The 27,617-nt window shown below is 40.4% G+C and overlaps 1 protein-coding gene across 6 annotated transcripts in view; it reads left to right on the top strand.

Annotated features, from left to right (window-relative positions):
• TMTC2 (transmembrane O-mannosyltransferase targeting cadherins 2) overlaps window positions 1-27,617 on the top strand; it is a 379,315-nt gene that overhangs the window by 122,838 nt on the left and 228,860 nt on the right. For 5 of the 6 annotated variants that reach the window (XM_039519664.1, XM_039519661.1, XM_039519662.1 and 2 more), the window contains one exon: window positions 24,990-25,560. The exons of the other annotated variant lie outside the window; for it this stretch is intronic. In XM_039519664.1, the coding sequence (XP_039375598.1) occupies window positions 25,150-25,560 (411 nt within the window). In that variant the 5' untranslated portion in view covers window positions 24,990-25,149. The remainder of the gene's footprint in view (window positions 1-24,989; window positions 25,561-27,617) is intronic. 6 annotated transcript variants of the gene reach the window in all.

Genomic DNA, 27,617 nt, shown 5'->3' with positions numbered 1-27,617 from the left:
CTGAAGGGGGGACATGCTGCTGCTTCCCCGTGCCATTTGAGGTAAGTGCTGACCGGAGCCTGCACCCCTGAGCCATCCTGCACCCTGACCTCATTTCTGGCCCCAGAGCCTACACCCCCAGCCAGAGCCCTTAACCCCTCCCGCACCCCAACCCCAATTTCGTGAGCATTCATGGCCCGCCACACAATTTCTATACCCAGATGTGGCCCTTGGGCCAAAATGTTTGTTCACCCCTGGCCTAGATCCAGCTGTCTGGAAGCATGTGGGTCCAAACAGACTGGCCAAAACTGTTGGTATGTGAGGGAGACTCCTGTTTACAAGTAAAATAATCCAGACTCCTGATTATGAATATCTCCTGCAATAGGAATACTCCTCTCCTGCTTGGCCCCAGACACTCCCATTCCTTTCTGACGGGTCTGTAACTTTGGGCTTGGAGGGGAAAGTGGAGGGATCAGTGTGTTCCATTCTCTGTCTGTTGGGTGTGTGGGTGTGCACGTGTAACCCGCACATGTAACGCACACCTTCTGGGTGTGGTGTTTTGTCCCATCTAGAGGCACTGAGACCAATTAGAGAAAGAAAGAGAGAGAAAATGAGTCTGCTCTACAACCCTAACTAACAGTTAGCTTTTAGTTCATGCTGTAGCGGTTCATGCACTAAGCTCCAGAGGTCCCTGGTTCGATCCTGCCCACTGATGACTGGGGTCTGTCGGTGTTACACATAGGCATGGCCCAGGCAGCTTGTGGCAGCAGCAGGCAAGCATGCGCGTGCACTGGCTGTTCTGGCGGTCCCACTTGGACTCTGCGGTGGATGGGTGGGGCAGGTGGATGTTGATGGGCTCCATGATGGTGCCGGGAATCTCTGTGCTGCTCTCAGAGGAGACCATCACCGCTGTGCCACATTCAGCAGAGGTGAACCGGGAGGTGAGTGCCATATGGCTCTGCCCTGCTGAGGGGTCCAGGAAAGGCAGTGATGCCCAGCTCCACCTGGATATTGTGTGTCTATTCAGATAGGCTTTATATGCAAATTAAGTACCACCACAAATTTCCATGAAATTCATTTGAAAATATTGGTCGGTATGGATCCAAATGTTGGGTCCAGTGCTGCAGATTGGTGACGGTTCACTAGGGAGGACTTGGCTATAGCTGTTAGAATAGCCTTGCCTGTTTTATTAACTGTAATAAATGAATAATTGAATCAATTAGAACAAACAGTTTCCTAATAAGCTAGCTGCTTAAAATTCCCCATTTTTTAGGAAATACTTTATACTGTAATTACTACTTCACCCTCTCTATTAATCATGCTCAAACATACAAATATAATCATCTTTGATTTGTCTGGCAACTCCACATGTAGGGATTTGTATTTATAACTCCTTCTGTGTTTAAACTGAAACATGTAAATCCTTGCCCATTAGGAGCATAATTTTAAGTCTCTTGATTTTTAATGCATTGTATCTTAATTTCTCTGATTTAGAATAATTTGTATACTGGTATGTAGGTGGCTACATTTGAAGCAGTTTGCCTACTGTTATAAATGAGGTTTCTGGCATAGATGTAAACTAGTAATGCAACCCTACTAATGCAAATAACTGAGACTAGTTAGTTATTAAATAAAATCAAAAGAAACACTTCCCCTCCCCCCCCACTTGCATTGTAAAATAAAGTGGTGGATCATAAAGATATCCCCTTTGCTCTGTGTACTGATCCCAGAAATGTGGGAATTCAGCGGAGACCAGTGTTTGAGATAATGGATTTTTTGCCCTAATCATTATAATGGTCTAAACACAAAGTAAAAATCAATTTTTATCCTAAAAGCCAAATAATAATTTGCCTAAATATGAGCACCTAGGGCCAAATTCCCTTGTGGACTGAAAGGAGTAAGAAGATTAACCCCCCCAAAAAATCATAAAAAAATAGAAACCTAAACCCAAAAAGTTTTATTTATAATTAATAGTAAATGTTTTCTGAGAAGATAGTGCCAGTGATTTGCATAAGTTCTCAATAAGGTGTATAATATATTTTCTTCAAGACCCATTAAACAAGCTTTAGTCAGTTAAGCTTGAAAAACATCACCATGAAACTTCAGTTTAAAAGTCATTATTCAGTATCTAAAATAAGTTCTGAATTATTACATAAACACATCCGAGAGACATCAACATCTTTCAGACAGAGAAGCCATGTAAATAAATACCTGGAGGAAGAGGTGGATTGTTGTTGCTGGCTTTAACTTAATTCCATGAAGACAAAATATGCGCAATGAAATGGGAAGCTACAATTGGGTATGCTGTAATCAGTTGCTCTGCAAGCTTATCCTCACATCTTCAATACCAAAAAAACTAGAAAATCAGTACTTATTACTGTAGTTGCAAGCTTCACTTTCTTTTTACTTTATTTTATTTTTATATTTATTTCTGTACCCTCGCAGAATAAAAATATCCAGATCCCATCCCCATTCTTGGTTAGTCCTTTTTATGCCACTCTGCTGATGTATATTTGTAGAAGTGAGTCCAATACCAGTTGAGCTCAAGGAATGGGAGCAAGGGAGGATTGTTACTTGAGAGGAAAATTAGGAGGGATTATAAATTGGTAGTTTGGGGATTAAGACTGTTACTACTTTGTTGTCAGTTTTTGTCCTGTCTTTTACAATTGAAAAGTCTTCAGAGCAGGGGACCATCTTCCATTCTGTGTTTGCATAGTGACTTGCAGAATGGGGGCCCCTTCCTGCTTGGGACTCCTGTGATACAAATAAATAATAATTTGTTTATATTCTGGTTTTTTCCAACCTGAAATTGACTTTGTACTCTTATAGGAATAATATGTAGCAAGACAGCTTTTATGGTAAAATGCATTGCCATTGGCAACAGAATAGAACAATAACTGTATCTTTGTATTTACCATCAGTAGCTTGTCTGAGTCAGATTTTTCCATTGTCCCTCATTAGACAGAACACTCCTCTCCCTGAACCTGTCTGATTCCTTAGTGAAAGCCATACTAATGGAGATTGTAATAGGAGAAACTAATGCTTCAGTTTCTCTTAATATGGAACTCCTCTATTTCTAAACAAACCTGGTGTTAATTGGAAGGCGCTGATCAATTTTATTGCTCTGAATCTGGGATTTAAATGCTGAGTTTTTAGTGGGGTAGCTGTAAGATTAGTAGCATAAAGTAGTAATTCCTGGACATTGAAACTGACCTTTGTGGCAATGGGAATTTGTGATTTCAATGTCCCCAGTCCATTGTGGCATTTATTGTTTTTGATTAACCAGCACAGCTCTTTTTGCACCTTGGAGAAGGAAATGAGCAAGAGGTCCTATGATTTCCAGATATCATAGAGCACAATGCCCTCATGTACTACTTTGTTCTGTGATAGTTATTGACACTATCTCTCATCTTTTCATAATATTGGACAGCTCCACATTTTAGTCATATATTTCCTTTGACCTACTCAGAGACCTTTTATGTTCTTTATCTTATTCTTGTAATTAAATAGTATCAGAAATGTTGGGTGACTCAGCCATAGAGAAAATGTACATAAAAACACCTCTAGATAACTTGGTGTTTCATGTTAAGGTAATTTTTTTCTTGGCTTCCCTTTTTGGTCCTTTGCATCCCACTTGAAAAAAGCTAATATTCCACATCAGAGTGTGAGTATGTTGTTAGTATTTGGCTGAGTAGCTTCTTTTTGATTAGTATGGGCCATCTGTAATTGATAGGTGGTCCTGACTCCAAGCAGCTCAGATAAACGCACAAGGCAAAGTTTGTCTAACATCTTTAACTCTTTGCAGGAGCTTGGCTATGTGCCACCAAGTCTGACCTAATGGAATTGCTGATTTCAGGGTTGCCCAGGGCCACAACCACAAATATGCACATCTCTGAGTTCATTGGACCCAAGGTTTATTTTATATTTTTATAGCTACTTGAAATAAGTCACCTGACTTGATTTATATATAAACCTCTAAAACATCATCCCACAGAAGTAAACTTTTAATTTAGACTTTCATCTGTGTGTTGGCATGTGGCTTTAAAATAACAACTAAAACCAGCCCATGTATCTAAGGCCTTGTCTGCACTAAAGGGAAAAGTCGATCTAAGCTACGCAATTTGAGTTACATGAATAGCGTAACTCAAATGAACATAGTTTAGATCTACTTACCGCAGGGTCCACACTATGCGATGTCAATGGGAGATGCTTTCCCGTTGGCTCCCCTTAATTTTCTCAATCTGGTGGAGTATTGGAGTCGATGGGAGAGCGATCTGCAGTTGATTTAGCGGGTTGCAGTTGATTTAGCGGGTCTTCACTAGATCCGCTAAATTGACCATCGATGTATCGATCTCTGGGTGTCGATTCCCCGGTAAGTGTAGACAAGCCCTCAGATCTCCATTTCAATTAACGTAACAGTTGACTGATAGTAAGTTACATATTCTGATGATCTGAAATGTTGGAATTCAAGTTAGTTCTTTTATGCCTGGACCCTTCTGATCATTAGATTTAATGTATGGAGACTTCAAACTTTTGGAACTAAGAGGTTTAATGATGAGCTAGACTGCTGGTTTCTGGAGAACTACCAGTGCCTGTCTCCATAATAGTCCCAGGGATTGCTTGTGCTACCCAGTCTAATTTACTTCTGCAGGTTCTATCTCACAAACTAGAAAATCTCATGTTCAGTTTCATTGTAGAGAGTGCACAGATGAATGGGAAATGAGAGGTGCTGCTTAGCACAACCAAGATTTTGGTTTGGTAAACACTCCAAAATGATTGCATACCGAATGCTGGTAAACCCATATGTCTTTAACACTTGTCAAACTAGTTCTCTTAGCAGTGGATCAAATTAATATGCATGCAAATGACCATTCATACCACATTTTTTAGTAGGTGAGATGTGAGATTCCTCCTGAGGATAACATCCTCTTGGGCTTGTGCATCAAAGCCTTATGCAGTTACTACGAGATGGTAGAATTCACCCTTCGGTACCTTTTGCTGTATTGCAATATGCTAGGAGTCTGGGGAATTTATGGAAGCATACACAGCTTTTTTATTATTGCAAACAACTAATTTTCTATGAGAGAAATAAATCTGTAAAATTTCAAACAACTATGTAGTGAGATTAATAGTGAGTTGCAGAAAGAGAAATAACTCTTGCAGTGCAAAAGCTGTTTACTTCTTCTGTTGCTCCAAGTTGGTTTTAATATGAAGAAATGCATCCTGCTGTTTTACACACCCTGACAGATTATAATTTTCTTCATTAAACTTTTGATGACCTGTAATGCTATGGGAGAGAGTGAAGGCATATTGAAGCCTCAACAATGCAGCCTTCCCTGGCTCTTCAGGTAATAAGTTTGTACTTCGGTTTATGTCAAGATTCATCTGGGGGGAGGTGTGGGGGGGGGCTTGATATCCACTTAAACAAAAGTAGGGGTTAGCTCTCCTCACACTTTAATTATGTGTATTAAATGCCTGTTGCTCTCTAGGGGGAAATAATCTCTCCAGTCAAGGTCAGATATTATATCCCATTGTCACTTCACTTTTAGCTCATGGGACAGTGGTTTCCCCTATGATCCTTGACTGCAATTAATGACTGCACCGCACCGTAAGCAGGGCCGCTGTTGACTGACTTGCTGGGGGGGGGGAAGGGTATACTGCTTTAAGGGAGGATGGAGAGGGTGGTAGTGGTAGAGAGCCTGGACGTGGCTGCAGAAGCATAGCAGGTCTGCTGTTGAGGTCTATATCTTACCATGGTTACAGGGCAAGCTGCACTTCTGTCCCCTTTCATGTCTCTGAGTGCAACTCCTCAGGTGTTAAGCTTTGAGCCTTTACCTACCCCAGGGTAGAATGTCCCAGTTCTCTCAGTGTTAGATTGGACCCTGGGTTACAGTACTCTGTTTATCAGTTGTGCTTACCCTGAGTTCTGGAACCTGTCGTTCTTTCCTTTGGATGTCTGTGACCAGTGGTATATAATGAAACAATCCTCTTAAACCAAAAGAATGGTTTGTTTTAACAGTGGGAACAAAGCATTGGAGAAAAAGGATTTTAAAACAGTCTGTGCCAGGGGTTGGCAACCTCTGGCACGCAGCTCGGCAGGGTAAGCACCGTGGTGGACTGGGCCAGTTTGTTTACATGCCGAGTCTGCAGGTTCGGTCGATCGTGGCTCCCACTGGCCGTGATTCGCCGCTCCAGGCCAATGGGGGCAGCAGGAAGCGGAGGCCAGCACATCCCTCAGCTCATGCCGCTTCCCACTGCCCCCATTGGCCTGGGACGGCGAACCACAGCCAGTGGGAGCTGCGATCGGCTGAACTTGCAGATGCAGCAGGTAAACAAACTGGCCTGGTCCACCAGGGTGCTTAGCCTGGCGAGCTGCATGCCAGAGATTGCCGACTCCTGGTCTATACACATGTCTATCTTGCCTAAAGGTTTCACATTCTCTGATTGTAACCTAGGTAGGCCTAAATTCTTCAGACAATTCCAGTGGGTCCCTGTGACTGTCTCTGTTACCCCAAACTACACCTCTACCTTGATTTAACGCTGTCCTCGGGAGCCAAAAAATCTTACAGCGTTATAGGTGAAACCGCTTTATATCAAACTTGCTTTGATCCACCAGAGTGCGCAGCCCCACCCCCCTGGAGCACTGCTTTACCGCGTTATATCCGAATTTGTGTTATATCGGGGTGAGGTGTACTATTTTGCTCTTGAGAGCATATTCCTTTATAAATCTTCCAGTGTTCCTTTGACCTCATCCGTTTGCAGGCCTTTTCTTGTCCTGCTCCAAGCCAGTTTTATAGGTTAGCTAGAGGGCATGGGTGGCAAAATTTTCAAAGCTAATATTCCTGTCATTGTCTCTTAACATCTCTCAAGTGTTTGCAGAGACTTGGCTAGTTTTGAACCATTCTTTTCTTTCCTGCCTGTTTTTCCACTGTTGATTTAGACCAATATATCCATACAGAAAACACCCAAATGAAACTAGCAGATTATTAGAGAAGTTCCCAATCCACCACATGTATGTAGCAGAGCATCCCAGCATGCTATTTTCCTGTATATTTGAAGACTTACGTTGAATACATTTCTGAAGCTTTTGATAATTTATAAGGCTTTGTGTCATCCTATTTGGCCACTTTATGTGCAGGACTTACTGCTGTTGGTGAGAGGACTAGAATCTTGATATAGCATAGCCTTTTGAGGCACTGTGATACTTCAACTGCCAGAGAAAGATACAATACTCTTGGTGTGCTGCTGTTGTGAAAGGTGGATATACTTTAATGTAGCACTAGGGAGCTGAGCCAAAGAGTTTGCAAATGGGTCTGGCTTTTAGTAGAATTGCAAAAGGAGCTTCATGTTTCAGCTTAGATACTCCTTAGGAAAAAGCTGAACTTGCTGAAAAGTAGCTGTTAATTTTTGTACAGCATCCGAGATACTACCAGAGAGAAGGTGATAACTGCAAACTGAAGGCTGGCTCTGAGTTGTGGATAGGCAAAAGGGAGGATGGAGTTTCAGCTTCTGAAAACCATGTTGCAACAGGTTTTATGTTAGGACAGCATATTAAACTAAGGTAAGATGTTACAGGAAGATTAATGCTTTATTTCTGTTTCTATAGTTTTGGGCAGGTGTAAACTTGGGGAGAGGAAGACGACAAGAGAGAGAAAGCTTTAAGAGCAACATTTGTAGACATGTGAATTTATAATATGGAGTATTCACCAAATTTGTCTAGTCTCTCAATGTATGCTACAGTGGGGCAAAGACTGATTACAAAACACACGAGCAATAGAAACAAAGCTCATGCCTAAAGATGAAAGAGATGAACATGAAGAACGTTCAAACTAACAAACCTAGGCAACTGGACTTGTGCACAACAAATCTAACCTGAACTAGGTGAATTTAGAACATCCCTGTGGTCATGTAACCAGTACAGAAATATACATCCAGTCAATTGCTCCTGCATGGAATCAGATAGGCTTGTTTCAGAAATCTGCTACTGCGATGGGTTAGATCACAGAAACACCCTTGGGAGCTGCCACCCAGTGTGCCAAGACTACTTCTGCCTCTGCTTTCCCTGCCAGCTCAGGACTCCAGCACCCTGTCTTGCTGAGCCAGACATGCCCATCCGCTCCAACAAAGACCCAGGGTCTGAATTACTTGCCCCAAAGCTGCAGACTTAACTGAAAGCAGCTTACAGAAGTGTTCCTGCCTTTAACACTCAGATGCCCAACTCCCAGTGGGGTCTAAACCCAAATAAATCCATTTTGTCCTGTATAAAACTTATACAGAGTAAACTCATAAATTGTTGGCCCTCTATAACACTGTTAGAGAGAGATGCACAGCTGTTTGCCCACCTGGGTATTAATACATACTCTGAGTTAATTAATAAGTAAAAGGTGATTTTATTAAATACAGATAATTTAGGATTTAAGTGGTTCCAGGTAGTAACAGACAGAACAAAGTAAGTCACCAAGCAAAATAAAATAAAATAAAACAAAATACACAAATCTATGTCTAATCAAACTGAATACAGATAATCTCACCCTCAGAGATGCTTCAGTAAGTTTTTTCCTCAGACTGGACACCTTCCAGGCCTGGGCACAATTCTTTCCCCTGGTACAGCTCTTGTTCCAGCTCAGGTGGTAGCTAGGAGATTCTTCATGATGGTTCTCAGAGTTATATTTCATATTTCTAGTTTTAGATACAAGAGTGATACATTTATAGAAATAGGATGAACACACTCAGTAGATTATAAGATTTGTAATGATCCCTTACAAGAGACCTTTTGCATGAAGCATATTCCAGTTACATTATATTCACTCATTTAGCATATTTTTATAAAACATATAGACTGCAACGTCACAGCTGCAGTCTCAGATCTGTGCTAATTCATCTCAACTTTGTGCAGTTGCAGTGTTATAGCCATTAAATAGGGTTGCCAGGCGTCCAGTTTTCAACCGGAACATCCAGTTTTTGACCAGAACGCCCGGTCGAAAAGGGAACCTGGTGGCTCTGGTCAGCACCACTGACTGGGCCACTAGAAGTCCCAGAAGTGGTGCCCCAGGGGTCCCTAGTGCTGGCTCCACAGCTCCCAATGGCTGAGAACCACGAGCAATGGGAGCTGCGGGGGCGGCGCCTGTGGGTGTGAGGGCAGTGCATGGAGCTTCTCTGGCGGCCCATGCACCTAGGGACTGCACTACAGGGACCAGGCAGCCACTTCCTGGGAGCTGCTGGGACCCCACATCCTGAACCCCCACACACCCTAACCTTCTGCCACAGCCCAGAGCCCCCTCCTTCACCCCACACCCCAAGCCCCCCCGCACTCTGAACCCCTCAGCCCCAACCCAGAGCCCCCTTCTGCACCCCAAACCTCTCATCCCCGGCCCCATCCCAGAGCCTGCACCCCCAGCTGGAGTCCTCACGCCTCCTCCGCACCCCAATGCCCTGGCCCAGCCCCGAGCCCTCTCGTGCACTCATAACCCCTCATTTCTGGTTCCACCCCAGAGCTCACACCCCCAGTCGGAGCCCTCACCCCTCCTGTACTCCAACCTCCTGTCCCAGCCCCGTGAAAATGAGTGAGGGTGGGGGAGAGCGAGCAACAGAGGGAGCTGGGATGGGGCCTCGAGAAAGGGCAGGGGGCTGGGCAGGGGTGTTCGGTTTTGTGAGATTAGAAAGTTGGCAACCCTACCAGTAAGGTTGATTTGAGGTATGATTTCTGCTAATAGCACTCAAGGTGAACTGAAACTGTCTTCCTTTTGTTCACCATCCATAGCTTTCCTAAAAATTTAGGAAGGAATAATTTCAGATTGACCTGTTTTATGCTTGGAAATCTCAAAATTCTGTTGAAAGACTGAACATTTGCTCCAGGTAAAGTTGATTGCAAACTCCTATGGCTTCACAGGATCAACCCCTAAAGTTTGGCTGTAGCTGTATTTTAGCTTATCCCTTCCATAAATACACAGTACCAGATTCTGATCTCTATGACATTAATGTAAATCAGGGATTATTACAATGTTAATCTGGATTTGCACTAACATAATTGAAATCAGAATTTAGCTTTATGTGGTCTGATAACCTTTTTTCATTGCATGGCTTTTAATGTAATCTTCATGTACGACAGCATCCAATAAAAGCCTTTTGAATGCCCTCCAATGAAAACTTAAATATAAAAGTAATTATTTAGCCTGTATTTTCTAACTTTTACACATTAGTTAAGAACATAAGAATGGCCCTACTGGGTCAGACCAAAGGTCCATCTAGCCCAGTATCCTGTCTTCCGACTGGCCAGTACCAGGTGCCCCAGAGGGAATGAACAGAACAGGTAATCATCAAGTTACCAGCTTCTGGCAAACAGAGGCTAGGGACACCATTCCTTCCAGTTGTGACTTGAATCATTTTTGGTTCCTTTGTACCACCACCAAACTTGTCCCTTTTTCCTGTGGTTGGGCTTTCTCAGGAAGAAATTAAGTTTAGGCTTTGTTCTCCTAAATTCTTCCCCTTATGACTCCTCGGCCATACACTAGAACTGTCCACTTGTTATGTAAGACCAAATAAGAAATTTAAAATGCTTCAATACTACTTGGTGTGTAGAATTTTTTCATAGAGCAAATTAAACCTAAGATAGACTGAAATGTTGTAACTTAAAAAAAAAGTATTGCTTATTTTATCACACTAAACTGGCTTTGTTTTCCCTGCTTGAGTGTCATTCTTTGAGGTTTTCCCTGTTTCCACAGACTATTCCATTGGAAGTACAGAATGGTTTGTGTGCAGTTTAACTTTGGGTCTGAGGTCTTAATCAGGTCTTTTCTTGCCCTCCTTTCTCCCGTGTCTTACTCGAAATAGCCACTAACAGTCTACTCCCTTGTATCTCTCTGTAAGAGAAATTAGGAATTTGGATTATGAAGATTGGGCAGTGGTGATTTTGAAGATTGGTATCAACTGGTTTTCTGGTTCACTAGACACTTTTCTGGTTCACTAGTCACTTCTATATTAGGTGACTTGGAAAGCTTGAAACTGTGGCTGTCTAGTGCTCACACTAGATGCAGTAAAATGGGAAAATCACCATAATTAATATCCCTTGAAAATATTAAAATAAAAAAAAAACCATAAACCTTTTTAAGCCCTTAAAAGACAAGCATTTTGGTATCCTAGCAAATATTTTCAAGGGGAAGGGAGCAACTACCAAAAAGAGAAAAAGGGAAGTAATTTTCTGCATGTTGCCTACAAACATCTTCCAGCTATGGGGGTGGGGGAAATTGTTCCATTATTGTTACCACTACCTCCTACATTTGTTTATTTAACCGCCCAGGTAAGTTTTTCTAAATTCAGATTGTAAGCTCTTGCGTAAGGACTGTGCTTGATATTGCTACCCTGTATCTAGCACTCTGAGGTCATGACTTGGTTGGGAACTCAAAGTACAATTGTAATTCTGCTATTTTCACTACTACTAGTCATAGGCTTTGCAAAACTTTTTTTAGGGGGGCGGGGAGTGAAGAAATTTTGCTGCATGACTTAGAGTGTTTGACTTTCAGAAATGCTTGGTTTTAAATTTAGTTTTGTAAGTTAGCCAGACAAACATACACAGAATGTCTGGAATATATTTGTACCTCCAAATTCAGAATAAGCATTAAAATTCATTTCTGATTCATGTACTTAAGGTTATGCGAGTGTTTATGTATACTGCTGAACTGGGTGCTTTTTGATTTTATCGTAAAGCCCTAAATCCCATTTTCCAAAGTCAGGTAGGCATTTAGGAGTCTGGACCATGCCTAAAACTTAGGTCAACCTAACTACATAGTGCAGAGCTGTGTCCTGTGTGACGTAGTTAGGTTGACATAATCCCTGCTGTAGATGCCGCTAGGTGGACAGAATTGTTCTGCTGACCTAGCTACTGCCTGTTAAGGGGGTGGATTTACTACAGTGACAGAAAAAAAAACCTCTGTCACTGTAGCAAGTGTCTGCACACTGTAGCACTACAGTGGCGTGGCTGTCGTGCGGCAGCTGTGCCGATATTGTGCTTGTAGTGTAGACATACCCTATGTTTCGGTATTATGAAGTTTGTCTGGCTTTTGTTCTTGACTTACCTAATGTTTGATGATAATTAAGGCTAAGATTTTATAACAGCTATTTTTAGTAAAAGTCACGGACAGGTCACAGGCAATAAACAAAAATTCACAGAAGCTTGTGACCTGTCTGTGACTTTTACTAAAAATATCCATGACAAAATGGGTAGGGAGAAGGGTCCAGCATGCAATGGTTCTGGTGTCCCTGCTGCCTGTAGGCAGTGGAGCAGCTGCAGGGTCCCCACACCACCCGCGACAGCTGGGAAGCTGCGGGGGCCCCAGCTCGGAGCTCCAGAGTCCCCTCGCCACTTGCGGTGGCTGAGAACCCACCGCTACCCACAGTGGCCAGGAGCTGTGGTGTTCCAGCTGACAGCTCCAGCCCTGCCGCCTCGGGGCTGAAGTCATGGAAGTGTCTCTGGAAGTCATAGATTCCATGACTTCTGCGATGCCATGACAGAATCATAGCCTTAATGATAATTTCACTTGAGCAATATGAACTGATGCATTTTTGTAGGTAGACCAGGTCTTCCAGGCGCAAGCTAATCAAATGTAAGCCAGGTTTAAATTAACAAAGAGAGTGCAACTTTGTGTGTGCAGAGGTTTTACTACATTGGTTTAAATTAACATCTTTACTTGAACAGTGGAACTTGGTGTGTAGACCAGGCCTTGGTAATGAAGTGTGTTTGGGCAAATAAATACAAGGTTTGAGGAAAGGAGATTATTTTCTGTAAGTAAGCACTTTTTATTCTATTTAAGCTAAGGTAAGTAGACCATGTCTGTGTCCTTGTTGTGCTTTGAGAAGTTTCCTCTATATTCATTTCTACCTCTGTAAGCTCCCATGCATCTCTCATTGACTAGGAATAAAATCCAGGTTTTAATATCTTTGGGATGTCTGTGGACCAGCCTATTTTAAGCCTTAACTGACTGAATGGCAGAGGCTAGTATTTAGAAACCATTATTTATGATATTCAAGATTTCTGGAATTTAGTTGCAGCAAAATATTTTCTTTAACTGCAAAACTTTTTGTACAAACAAGGTTACTAAAATTAGGTTTTCAAAATTTATGACTGACACAAATGTATATAAGAGAAACCCCTTTTTCTTAAAAACAAACAAACAACTCCTCCCACAGTATACTCAAAAGAAACAGAAATGTGTGTGAATGAGTGACTATTGCTGCATGAATAGCACAGCAAACCTAAACTGTCTCAGCTATTCCTCAGATTTATTTACTTGTTTCAAGAGCTGATGTTTTATGTAAGTATAGTCAGTAGGATGCTTGTAAAACAAGGAATGTCTTCATGCCCATCTTATAAATCTAGGTAAGAGTCAGCATTTCTTTGTCTGTATCCCTTTAATTGCTGTAGCTATTACATTTTGGAGCCTTGAAATGCCTCATATCTTTAGTATTTTCTGTTGTTCTGAGTTACTGTATGTAGATGTGGTAAAGTTATTTATTTTATTTTTTTCTGAACGAAAATAGGAAAAAGAAATAGTGTAGTGTCATGTTCCACCATAGAACAGTAAATCTAATAAGGCCTGCTGGGCCCACTTTTATCAACTAAAAGAGATTTGAAAGGTCAGCGGAAGTTCTAACTATGAATTCTGGCCATGTATCAGGAGCTGGCATTACATTTTATATCAAAATCTTGAGCTATTTCCAAACTACTGCCTGGCCTGCAAAATGTTGCAAAAGAGTAACCTAAGTGCTCATCATGCAAGAGCTTAATATCTCAGCTGAACAGAATTAGCCATAAAGTATTGTTTGGGGTAAACCCCATGATGAACCGACAGAGAGGAGCACAACACATTTTTCTGGTTTTAAGAATTTAAATATCTGTTTCAACAAGGTTTCTTAGAGAAAGATTGTGCACAGCAAGTGATTGTGTCTGCTCCCTGAGTTTCTCTAAGCCATTCTTCTCCTTACCCTACCTGTATCTGCTACCTCCTGAGAGCAAATTGACAGTACCTAGCATCAGAAGATATTTAGTTCTCCCACTACTCCAAATTCAGTTCTGCCCCCCATCCCCATCTCTGGATACTAAAGCAGTGCTGTGCTATGCTATGCTATGCAGTAGTCTTAATTAGGGCTTCAGATTTCATGTAGTCTCGTGTGGGTGTCTTTTGAGAATGGTTTTTGTATCTGGTTAAAAAACAGAGGATATTTCAGGTACATCAAAGGTTACTACTGATGCCTCTTCAGAATATGGGAGCAGACTCAGAAATGAAATTTAGGATAGAGTGTACCTGAGCTTTCAGAAAGCCTTTGACAAGGTCCCTCACCAAAGTCTCTTAAGCAAAGTAAGCAGTCACAGGATAAGAGGGAAGGTCCTCTCATTGATCTGGCTAAAAGATAGGAAACAAAGGGTAGGAATAAATGGACAGTTTTCACAGAGGAGAGAGGCAAATAGTGGGATCCTCCCATTGACCAGCTCTGTTAAACATATTCATAAATGATCTGGAAAAAGGGGTGAACAGTGAGGTGGCAAAGTTTGCAGAAGATATAAAATTACTCAAGATAGTTAAGTCCAAAGCAGACTGTGAAGAGTTACAAAGGAATCTCACTTAAGTGGGTGATTGGGCAGGAAAATGATAGATGAAATTCAGTGTTGATAAATTCAAAGTAATGCACATTGGAAAACATAATCCCAGCTAAACATTCTAAATGATGGGGTCTAAACTGGCTGTTACCACTCAAGAAAGAGATCTTGGAGTCATTGTGGATAGTTCTTTGACAACATCTGATCAATGTGCAGCAGCAGTCAAGAAAGCTAACAGAATGTTAAGAACCATTAGAAAAGGGATAGATAATAAGACAGGAAATATCATAATGCCAGTATATAAATTCATAGTATGTCCACAACTTGAATATTGTATGCAGTTCTGGTTGCCTCATCTCAAAAAAGATATATTATAATTGGAAAAAATTACAGATAAGGCAACAAAAATGATTTAGGGGTATGGTACAGTTTTCATATGAGGAGACAGGGCTGCCCGGAGGGGGTGGGGAGAAAGTGGGGCAATTTTCCCCAGGCCCCACAGGGGCCCCCACAAGAATAAAGTATTCTATAATATTGCAACTTTTTTTTTATGGAAGGGGCCCCCGAAATTGCTTTGCCCCAGGCCCCCTGAATCCTCTTGGCGGCCCTGTGAGAAGAGATTAAAAAGACTGTTCAACACATAGTCAACTTGTGGAAATTGTTGCCAGGGAGTGTTGTAAAGGCCAAAAGTATATCTGGGTTCAAAAAATAATTAAACAAGTTCAGGTAGGATGGGTCCATCAGTGGCTATTAGCCAAGATGGTCAAGGACCCAATCCTGAGTGTCTTTAAAACTCTGACTGCTAGAAGCTGGAACTGGATGGTAGGAGATGGATCACTCAATAAATTGCCCTGTTCATTTCACTCCTTCTGAAGCATCTGGCATGGCCACTGTGGGAAGACTGGATACTGGGCTACATAGACCATTGGTCTGATCTAGTATGCTTATTCTTATGTTCATAAGATTCTTTTCTTATGGTATGATGCAAGAGAAAGAAATGTCTGAACACCTCAAAATTAGCTATTGAAAGGACCATATTTGAAGAGGACAATATTTTATAGAGTATCTCAACCTTCTTGTAACCAAGACATTTTTAACCTTTAGTTATTTAAAGCTTTCAAAGCCTTTTAGTCAAAGAAAACCAATAAACTGCAGCATACTTCTTTAGTGAAATCCAGCTAGTGCCCAACAGCATTCTAGTATTGTACACTACTGTTTCTGTCACTCCTAAGCCACTCTTCCTTGTTTGGAATAATTCAGAGAGAATTCTTCATTCAAAAAGTTATTTGAGGTTTAGGAACTGGCAATTAATAGGCTACTGGTTACCACCTTACATAGTGGTAATAAAAAAAAAATCAAAGCACAGTTTTTAGAATTCTCAAGTCCATTGTGTTTGACTGTAATTTTCATGAATTTCAATTTTTTTTCACATTCTGGGAATGTTATGTCACTCTGAAAGATAATTCTCTTCAAGCATATTCGGGAATTTGTAAAATATGGAAAGGATACAGCACCTTATACTGTGGTGTTAGACACCACAAGGGGTTATGGCACATTTGTGGAATTGTAACCTTTCTCTATGCATTTTGTTCTTGTCTTTGTATTAATGTTTTGATAGTCCTTGTGAATGTGTGAAGCTAAATCTACCTCCCTTCACTCTTACAAAGCTATGATTCGCCTAGGTCCCAATTCAGGAAACGCCTTCAGCATAGAGCTGTGTGGAAAAAACTGATTTATTGGTTTGCTGGCAGTTCCGGAAAATAAAATAAAATTGGGTTTGGTTCAAAGTGAAACTTAAAAAAAAATGTTCAGTAGTGAATAAAAAACGTTGGAAACATTTATTTCAGGTCAAATGAAAGGTTTTGTTTGACCTCCCCCCCCCAAAATAACTTTTTTTGAAGGGGAACTTTTAATAAAAGCAAAGGAAATGAAGAATTAGATTCACAAAAGAGGAAGTGGTGATGTCCTCCCCCTTACAGCCAGTGGTTAGGGCACTCATATAGGAGGAGGGAGACTCAGGTTTGAATCCTTGCTCTGGAGCAGGGATTTGAACATGTCTCATCTGGAATTGAGGAGTGCCCTAACAGCCAAGCTTGTGGCTATTCTAGAATGGATGCTTCTCCTATTGAAGCTATTTCACTCTGTGTAAATAATATTCATTGGCACAGGACTGGAACCAAGGTGTCTCCCCTGACCAGGTGAGTGCCCTAAGCACTGGGTAATAGTCTTTTCCCCAGTGGCTCTGGCCCAATGACCATTAGAGAAAAAATATGGGGTATAATCCCTGGGATTTGGAGTATAAGAGAAGCAGCAGCATCACCACCACCTCCTTCTCAACCAGCACCCATTTTGTGACTGGTGCCCAAATCTAGTGTGAAGAAATGGAAATATATTATTTCAGAAATATCAAAATGAATCGTTTTGACATGTATGGATTTTTTTCATAGAATGAAACAATTAGCTGAAATAGACACAAATTCACAAAATGTTTTAGTTGACCTGACTCTGCATTTTTTATAAAAACTTTCAGATTAAAAATTTGCCCATCTCAGATTAAGCCTGTGGTTAAGCGCTTTGCTGATCTGTGGCTGTTTCTGAGTAAGAATGACCTTAAAGGCCCATTACATGTTGTTTTTTTTCAGTTACTGCACTAAGATAACAGGGTTTGGTATGGAAATACTGTTACTGATGGTCCAGGACTTATCAATACTATAACCATTTTTTACATCTTATTCTGGGGCCCATATACCAGCAACATAATCAGTGCATAGTTCTTACTTACTATGTTACATTACACAAGATAAATGATTTCCCTCTTCAGTGTAAGAGTCCTCAGAGTGACATGGGTAAATCTGTTTAAACTCATATAAAAGATCCATAGTATTGGCAGAAGTTTACTAGGCCCAGTATAAAGCAGTAGACTTGATACTGATTTAATTTTTCTCTATTGTAACTTTTTCCTTTTAATCGGATACAAGTACATCTTCGTGAGAAGGGTGAGGTTTAGTACACACACCCCTTGTCAGTATCTCCGATGAGCTAGGTTTGGCGGCTCCCTGTCTACTGTGCTGGCTTTTATGGATCTCAGTCTAAGGGGCCTATCAGTCCCCATTCATTGTATAGGGAGTCTAGGCGCCTAACTCAGGCTTTGTGAATCATAGTGTTCCTGTAATTTTCTAGGTGCCTAAAGGTTAGGTATTGTATCACAATGCCTAACTCCTTTTGAGCATTCAGGCCTAAATCCTTAGTGCTTAGAGGTACTTAAAAATTTGAATGACTCAAGTTTTAATGTGTTGATGCTGGGCTAAGCTGTTAAGACATCAGCACTATGCACTTAGAAAATGTTTCTGACTTTGCAGAGTATCAATAACTCTTGCTAGTGGTTTTAGTGGCAGTGGTCTGACTTACAGGATTCCAAAAGGATCTCAGAATAAAGAAATGGAGCTTTACCAGTACAGAATGTTGCTAGACTTTTGTCTGTTTGACATGAGCCCAAGTGGGACAACAGCCTCTTGCATGTATTTAGGTGTTCTCCTTTTGGTAAAAATATGTTCTGTACTTCAAATACTGATGTTCATTTTAAACGGTGGGGACCATTAGCAATGTTAAAGCTGGACACATAGTTTAATGTGTTAAATCATTTTAAAACATCACATCTGGTTTTTACTCTGGTGATAACACCTGGATCAGTTTAGCACTAGCACATACATTTAGGACATATATAGCTGTTAATTTCAAAAACATCTGTTGATTTTTGTGAGTGTGAACTATTGGATCTTTTACATTCTTGGAGTTTGTTGAAACAGTCTTGCTTGTGGTCCTAGGTGTGCACAGATACAGGAAAATAAATATTCTATGGCTGGTGCTAGAGATTTTTTTGGTTTGGATAGGGAGATAGGAATTGTTTTGCCATCAGAGCTTTTGTCTTTATCAGACTTCCATTTTCAGATGTGTTGATGGCTGACTATAAGAATTTTTTTTCAAAACCAATCCATTTTGATACTATGAGTAAGACATCCCACTCTCCTGGGACGTCTGAAATGGGCAGGCATTAAAAATTGAAGAAAGTAGGTTCTCTAACAAGTCTGCAAATCTTGTCTGTGGCTGGCTGAAAGTAAAAATGCCAGTTGTGTTGGAGCTTTGAAAAACGACTTCCCCTGTGACCTGCTGCCTTTTAGAGAGAATAGAGTTTAGAGTTATTTTTCAGAGTGGTGAATGCCTTTGGAGTTTCTCTTATTATGCCCATTAGCAAGATTGGACCAATCTGCAGGATATAAACCAAAGGAAAACTATTAGTACGAGAGGGGGAGAAGACAGTGCTAATGTGGCATTTCGTAGTTTCTTTTATTCCAGAATCTTTCCCAGAGCCAACAATTAATACTACTTTCTATCTGTGCAGAACTCAGAATGTTGTGAGTGCAGGAGCCATTATAGGGAACATGTCAGCAGTGCTTTCCAAAGTGTTAAGAAGAGCTGCTCTTAAAATTGCTCTTGAATTGGTTACTCAGTGAGGGTAGCAAAATAACAATTATTTCTTTGATTCCTAATTTAATACAAATAACAATTAATTTTCAAATAACAAAACAAACAAATGAAAAAGCTTGCTTATTAGTCTCTTTTAGGGTTTTTTTATTTGGGGGAATTGATAAGATATTTAATGCGAACTATACATGCACAGCTGTAAGTATGAGGGGAACTGGTAGAACGAATGTCCTTGCAGCTCGGTCCTACAGTGGTGATCTTAGGTGCTGTAGTTTTTGTCCACTTGTCCTTTTTGGCGCATGCTATGATGTTTATTTGTATGTATCCTATTGACTTAAAATGGGAATTAATGAGAATATTTAGAAAGAAGAATAAATCTCTAGAATTCTATTTCTCCTTTCCTTTTGCCCATTTTTGAATTTGGGGACAAGTGTTTTCAGGCCTCTGAGTGAGGATTATAATCTCTTCCTTTATTTAGGTCTGTTCATTTCCCCCATTCTTTCTTTTGCTGGCCTCTTCTTGCTAGTGAGTTCCTGTTATGATCCCTCACTTTTTATCACTTGCACCTTTTAATAGGAGTTTAAGAGAAGCAGCTTTCTCTAAGAATATCATTAATGCCATTCCATAAAATAATTATACCTGTAGTGTAAGAGCCATAGACCTTCAACTCTTTCTTCAACTGTGTTAAGTTATCATCTGCAAAGTGCCTCATTTCTAATGAGTAGACTGTTTAGATAACCCAGACCCTACCATCACTGGGGTCTGGATTGCCTTATTGTATAATTATTAAGTCTGAGCAAGTGATTGTTCTGAATTGTGCAGTTGAAAGAAATCTGGTAAACTTCCAGAACGGTCAGACAAGATCAACTGATGAAAAAGTAAATTTTCTTGGTTTAAGGAGTTGCCTCTTGAAACCTGACTAAGCTATTATGATGTGAACTGATTATTTTCTTTCCTAGGATTGAGAGTCCATAAGTCTGTTTCATGGCAGCACAGAAAGTCACTGCCACTTAATGGAACATTTTTTTTAATACTTCAGCTTAGTTTAAAATTAACATTTCTTTCCCATTTTCCTTTATCTATTCTCCTTTTAGAGGGTGGTATTGGAAAATACTTTCTCAACGAGCTCTGGGGATTATGTACTCAGCAGATGTTTGTGTAGTGTGGTCTATCTTTAGATAGCAATGGTGAAACTTCCTATTCCTTGCTTTTTAAAATTTGAAGTTTGCAATATGCCTTAGTGCTGCCTGGTTCTTCTGATGTTTATATGAAATTTTTATTCCTGCATCCTTTTGTGCAATGAATGACAAAAATGTTGGCCAAGAATGTTTTTTATTAGATTGCATAATATGAAACAGTAGTAGCTGAATGCTAGCCAGCGGCCTATAGGAGACTGCCTCTTTGCTGCAGGACACTTAACTTTTGTTTAATTGTGTTTCCTCACACTCCAGAGCATGAACAGAGTCCTCTTTACTTGTAAACAGTTCAGAAAAAATAATCAGAGGGAATGAACTTTTGTCAGTACTATAGATTTTGGAGCAGAGAGAAGACAGACTGTGATGTGACTTAAACCATCAAGTAAATGCTATGGAATGAAGCAAGTTCTATGTGTGTGGGTTTTTTTAATTACATTTACTTGAAAATGCTAGAATATGCTATCTTGCTTGCATGCACTACAGCTCTCCTGAAACTTCAGAGATGTCAGGTGGATTTTATACCTAAGCAGAGTGTGATCAATACTGTACATAAAATTTTAAATCCAGGCTTGCAAATAAAGAGCTCTAAACTGGAAAGGGTTAGAGTTATGACAGCTTTGTTGCTAGGTCTGTAAAGAATATTTGAGTGACAGTGGTTTTGGACTGCACACTAGGTGCTTCTTTGCAAATATGAGACAGGTATGGTTAGCTTCTGGAGGGAAGGAGAATATGGGTGACATGTCTAGTTGTGAAGGGAGGTCTTTAAAAGAAGTATGAATTTGTACCGTATTTCACTCCTTATTAAATGTAGCTGATGTATCGGGAAAGTACTGTGTTGTACGAGGTTGTTATTCCTGTGTATTGATGGTAATCATAATTTAATGACTTCGATATTTAAAACTGTTACTTATATGGTTTTAATAATGGTGTTTATCATTGTTTTCAGAAAAAAAATGACCAAACCCATACACATACACATTCTGCCTGAGTTAGGGCAGTGGCAGTTGCACTGCCACTTCGTCCTTTAGGGTTTCTGCCTAGGAGAATATATTTAACTTTTAAAGGGGCTTCCATATTACATCAGTGTATCTTGCAGTCACTCTTAGCCGGTGGTTCTCAAACTGGGGCTGCCGCTTGTTCAGGGAAAGCCTCTGGCAGGCCGGGCCAGTTTGTTTACCTGCCGGGTCCACAGGTTCGGCCAATTGTGGCTCCCATTGGCTGCGGTTCGCCGCTCCAGGCCAAGGGGGGCTGCGGAAGTGGCGCAGGACGAGGGATTTGCTGGCCGCTGATTCCCACAGCCCCCATTCACCTGGAACAGCAAACCGCGGCCAGTGGGAGCCGTGATCGGCCGAACCTGCAGACCTGGCAGATAAACAAACCAGCCTGGCCCACTGGGGGCTTTCCCTGAACAAGTGGCGGCCCCAGTTTGAGAACCACTGCTCTTAGCCATGCTCACTGGGATTTATCTGTGCCAGTGCTGCCATCCCCATATAATCTATATGTCAGCCAAGGCCTTGAACTTTGTTATCCCAAAGAATAGTTGTAATTCTGTGCAGTATCTAGCCCCAAACCTGCTCCAGTCTCACATGAATTTCTGTTCCTCTGTTGGTTGCTCTCAAAGCTGTTATCGCCAACTGTGAAATCACAGAGGATCTATTAAGATTTCTGAAAAGGAGTAAAGAGCAGGAGCAGATAAAAGCTTTAAAAACAAAAATTATCCCCTCCCTTTCCCAAACCCCCAAAATAGGAAAAAAAGTCCTCTACTAGTAGTAGTGAAAGGAAACACAGACAACCTGATTCATGGTAGATGCAGAATTCAAAATGAAAAATGTAATGTGTTTTAAGAGGCATCACCAGATCTTTAAAGGATTTATGGCGACCTCTTCATAACCTCCATACGTGCAGAGACAAAAGGACATGCAGACCGTAAGCATGTCTAAAAACATTAGAGGAATGTGCTTTAGACAGTGGAACTGCTGAGCTACATGACATTTAGAGTATTTGCATGGAGTTGCTACAGTTTAGCATATAAGCATTTTTTATTAAAGAAATGTGTCACACTCACACACAAGTCCCTTAAAATAATGGCATAAAAAATAAGATGGCCTATATGAGACTCTTGAGACCACTTTTTATATTTTTCCAGCTAAGGTGTCTGTCTATCCTTTCTAGTGCAGAAAAGGACTTCAGCTTTAACATTTACTTTCAGATCTGAATTTCAGGCCTTTCCTCTCCCGTGTCTAAATTTAAAGACTTGATTTTGGCCAGTCTCTCTAGTGTGTGTACATGTATGGCCATGTGGAAGAGTGAGTATGGAAAAACATATTGTTGTATCTCTGTGTTCCATGTTGAAGAAGAAGAACCTTCTTGTTATAGTGTTCTAGTAACTCTTCTCTCAACATATTGGGTAGAATCCTGGCCCCTTTGAATTCAGTGGGAATTTGTCCATCAACTTCACAGATTCATAGATTATAAAACCAGATGGGACCTTTGTAATCATCTGACCTCCTGCATAACACAGGCCATAGGACTTCCCTGAATTAAATCTGGTTTGAACTAAAGCATATCTTTTAAGAAAAAAAATCCAATCTTGATTTAAAAGATTCTTGTGATGGAGAATCCATCACAGTCCTTAAGTTGTTCCAGTGATTAATTACCCTCACTGTTAAAAGTTTACACCTTATTTCCAGTCTGAATTTGTCTAGCTTTAACTTCCAGCCATTGAATCTTGTTTTACCTTTGTCTGCAAGACTGAAGATACCTCTTATCAAATTTCTGCTCTTCGGTACTTATAGACTGTGATCAAGTCACCCCTTAAGTTTCTCTTTGTTAAGCTAAATAGATTGAGCTCCTTGAGGCTCTCACTATAAGGCATGTTTTCCAATTCTTTAATAATTCTCTTGGTTCTTCTTTGAACCCTCTCCAATTAATCAACATCTTTCTTGAATTGTGGACACCAGAACTGGACACAGTATTCCAGTAGTGGTCACACCTGTGCCAAATAGAGGTTTTATAACCTGTCTACTCCTTCTTGATATTCCCGTTTATATTTCCAAGCACCTCACTAGATCTTTAGGCCACAGCATCACACTGGGAGCTCGTGTTCAGTTGATTATCCACCATGACCCCCAAGTCTTTTTCAGGGTCACTGCTTCCCAGAATAGAGTTCTCCATCCTGTTAACTATGGCAGTTAAATAAGACTACAGTGGAGCTAGGATTCCATCCCTTCTCTTTAGAGAGCAGGGCACTCTAAAAATGGGTTTTTACAAATTGTGAAACATGTCAGTGAAGTAAAAGGCATGCCCATCTGCTCCTTTGCTCTGGGGCGTTCTCTAACTGTGCCATGTCACTGGAAAGAACTGTGAAATGATTTTTCAGTTCACTGGTGCACGTGTTTTCCACAATATATTGCAGCCTCTTGGTAAAAAATAAATGTGATTTGGCAAATGAATTGCATTAGCTGTGGCCTCTTCGTGTCACGTGATGTTTTTGGTAAATGCCTGGGCTTATCTGTTGTATTTAGTCCCAGTTGGGAAGGTAGGCCATGACACAGATGGCTCTGTAACTAGCAAATCTGAACTCAGAGAGATTATCACTGACTACATGTTTGTACAGCTCCTAGTACTATGGAGCTTTGGCCTGATTAGACTCTAGGTGCTACTGTAATATAAATGTTTAGTAATAATAATAACAGTGTCCAGTCTACATTTAGTAGTTAGAACAAGGCATCTTGAAACCAGAATTTTATAAAGATTGTTTTACATATGGGGGCAAGCTGTTATTTGAACACTGGACATCTATTTAAGCTGTGTGGGTCTAAAAACTTCTCCCATATTGTGATTTGTAAATACAGGTTATAGGATTTGTGAGAATAAGTAGTTTTGCAAATGTTATGGTGGACAGGTTTCTACTGAGCTGAATGTAGACATGGAGACCGCAAACGGATAAATCTAAGCTCTTACACTAAGTTTTACTTTTACAGTAAGGTGGTTACAGCATAGAATTCATAGAGTAGTACATCTTAAAATGTAAAATATAAATCTTATATAAATTTAAAATATTCAGAGAAAAGGTGGAATTTTATTCTTAACATACTCTGTCTTCTAGCCACACCTATAGCATTCTCTGGGAATTCTATGTCAGGCAAAATATATACAGGAAAGTCTATGGATGGGCCAATGTAGCAGCACAAAATATGCATATGTCTAGTGACTTCATGTAGTTATTGTTCATCCATGACAGTCAGAATCATTCTAACATCTAAATTAAAATTTGAGTATGAAAGGCCAGCTGGGGCTTTAGTTCTGAATTGCTCGAGGATCAGTTGTTTCAACAATGTTTGTCAGTTTGTCAGTTTTTCATATTTCTTTTACATTTTAATTATAACCCATCAAATCTTAAGCGATTGCTCATGGGCTAGACTCAGATGAATGTCATCGAAGGGTGTTTTATTTAATGGCTTCAGCATAACATCTGTTTCTAATGTTTTAAAAGCCAATTTATATGGAAATTTATTTTAGAAAAAGTCAATAGATACAGACACTTTTAACACCTCTTGTACTCTAGTAAAAATTCAGAACTCAAAGTAAAATAGCATTGACATAATGCTATTTTCTTTCTTGCACAACATAAAGAATAATGAAACAAGGACCTTTTTGCATTGCCGTAGCAATATGATTGTATCTTCTCAGTTGTCTTTTTGACTGTTTGATTCATTTCTTTGTTTTTATTTTTTTAATAGCCGAGCCATCAAGACAAACCAGGATCTTCTGCCAGAAACCCCCTGGACTCACATATTCTACAATGATTTTTGGGGAACTCTCCTAACCCACAGCGGGAGTCACAAGTCCTACCGTCCTCTCTGCACGCTCTCCTTTCGCATTAACCATGCCATTGGAGGCATGGATCCTTGGAGCTACCATCTTGTAAATGTCCTGTTACACGCTGCAGTCACTGGGCTTTTCACAAACTTCTCCAGAATCTTGTTTGGGGATGGATATTGGACCTTAATCGCAGGTCTGCTGTTTGCATCTCATCCCATCCACACCGAAGCAGTGGCAGGAATTGTGGGGAGGGCTGATGTTGGAGCCTGCTTTTTTTTTCTGCTCTCATTGTTGTGTTACGTTAAACATTGCTCTACAAGAAGCTACTCATCCAGCACTTGGGGCTGGATCTTGGGGACAGGACTCTGTGCTGGCTGCAGCATGTTGTGGAAGGAGCAAGGAGTGACTGTTCTAGCAGTTTCAGCAGTTTATGACGTCTTTGTGTTTCACAGGCTGAAAATGAACCAAATCATTCCTTCTATATATAAAGTAAGTGACTCTCTGCCCACCTGAGTTATTTGTTTTATAAAGCAGCAATCACTAAATTAATCAGATGCCAACTTTATCTTCCGGCATGGCGTAGCAGGGATGTCAGCCCTGTGCGAAATAAACACAGATGCCTTATACTGAAAGTATAATTAAAACCATTCAGTAAATATTTTTTTTTGTATTAGTTCCTGGCATTTAAACCATGTGGTATTACCCATCTTTTCATGCTGGGGATCTATTTCATTCATTTGCTCTCATCTCTTCCAGTCTTCCAACTCTGTTTACCATCGCCTGCTAACCCCAGGGTTGTAAGTTCAATCCTTAAGGGGGCCATTTAGGGAACTGGGGTAAAGATGTGTCTGAGGATTGGTCCTGCTTTGAGCAGGGGGCTGGACTAGATGACCTCCTGAGGTCCCTTCCAACCCTGATATTCTATGATTATTTAGCTCCTTTTTGCATGTTGTTATCTCCTTGTATCTTGCCAATTCAGCTTACTGTGGTTGAGTATGCAAGTGCATCAGCTAATATAAATCTACAAGCCTCCCTGAAGCAAAGACAGAGCACTTAATGTTCAGGTTCAACAGAAATGCACAGGACTTGAATTTAGGGCTCTGGCATACTGTTCCCCCTAGTAGGAGCTGCCATGTAGATCTATTACAACCTCCTCCAGTGGCTCACAAGCAAAACAGAGAAGTCTCCTCTGTTGTTTGCATTACAGCAGTGCCTAGAAGTCCCATCTGAGACCAGGGCTCCATTGTGCTTGGTGCTGTACAGAGTAAGAGAAAAGATGACCAATTTTGGATGGATCAATTTCCCATTGGAAAATATAGATTTGAAATATCAAAACGTTTCATGGGAACATATCAGTTTCACCATTTTTCATGGTAAATTATCAAAATGTTTAGTTCCATGAGGTTAAAGCACTTTGTTTTGACATCTGATATTACAAAAGTCTAAATGAAGCCCTTCCCCCGTTGAAATTAATTACTTTGGAAATTTGGTTTTGTGGGAAATTTTGAAATTTCAACTTTTTGTTCCAATTCAAGACAAAAAGAAATTCTGAAATGCTTGAATTTCCCACAGAATGGACATTCCAAGTTTTAATCAGCTCAGTTTAAGAGACAAGTCCCAGCCTTGATGAGTTTATGATGACATGGCAGACAAAAGGTAGTCCCCCAGCAGTCTTCTGTTAAACTGGTGTCGACTTACTAACAAATGCCAACTTACATTAAACACTTTGTTTACTCAGGTGTCTGTCTGAGACTGTAAGAACACTTCTGAGCACAGTTGCCAACTTTCACGTGGTAAATAAGCAACTCGACTTTCATAATAAGCCAAAAATCAAGCTAATCCCCTTTCAAAACAAGACCAAAATAAGTCAATCCCTAAAAACCCCAACACTTTGACTAGATCCCCCCTGAACTGTGGTGGGCCCGCTGTGTACCCTGACTCTCTTGCCCCCCCTTGCCCCTGCTTGCCAGGAGCTGATCAAAAAAGAAGAAGCAACAAGCTACAAGCCAAAAACTAGCCAACAAGCAACTCACAAGCCACTTAAGCCAAAAACAAGCCCAGTTTTGTGTTGTTTTTTTCCCTATGGGTTTGGCATGTCTGCTTCTGACAGCCAATGAACAAACAGTATGAGTACACTGAATAGTGACTTGTGTGGAAAAAGAAAATGTGTATGTGTATTTAACTGCAATTTGCGTTTTAAAATTATATGATGGTATTTTTCAAACATTTGGTACATAATTCTGTAGCCATATTTGAAAATCTCACTCATTATCCATAAAAGAAAATGAGGGATAAAACTCTATTTTTATTCCTACTGTGTACATATTTCCTAATAAGTCAAATTTGAAATACATTTTGTTGGTCTTCCTATCTAAACTAAACTACAAACCCTCTTCTCTTCTTATGATCAAAATCCTCTCATGTATCCTTCTCCAAATTCTGTCTTCATCCCTGGACTGAAGGCAAGGAGTTGATGTTTGGTTCCATGGAATAAATAACATTAGGACAGTCATGAGGAGTCAAGATGGAAACAAATACAGTTTTAG

The sequence above is a fragment of the Mauremys reevesii genome, linkage group 1 (assembly GCF_016161935.1).
Source record: "Mauremys reevesii isolate NIE-2019 linkage group 1, ASM1616193v1, whole genome shotgun sequence".
Classification (NCBI taxonomy): Eukaryota; Metazoa; Chordata; order Testudines; family Geoemydidae; genus Mauremys; species Mauremys reevesii.
The sequence above is the reverse complement of the archived record's forward strand: the minus strand, read 5'-3'. Positions and strand labels throughout refer to the sequence as shown.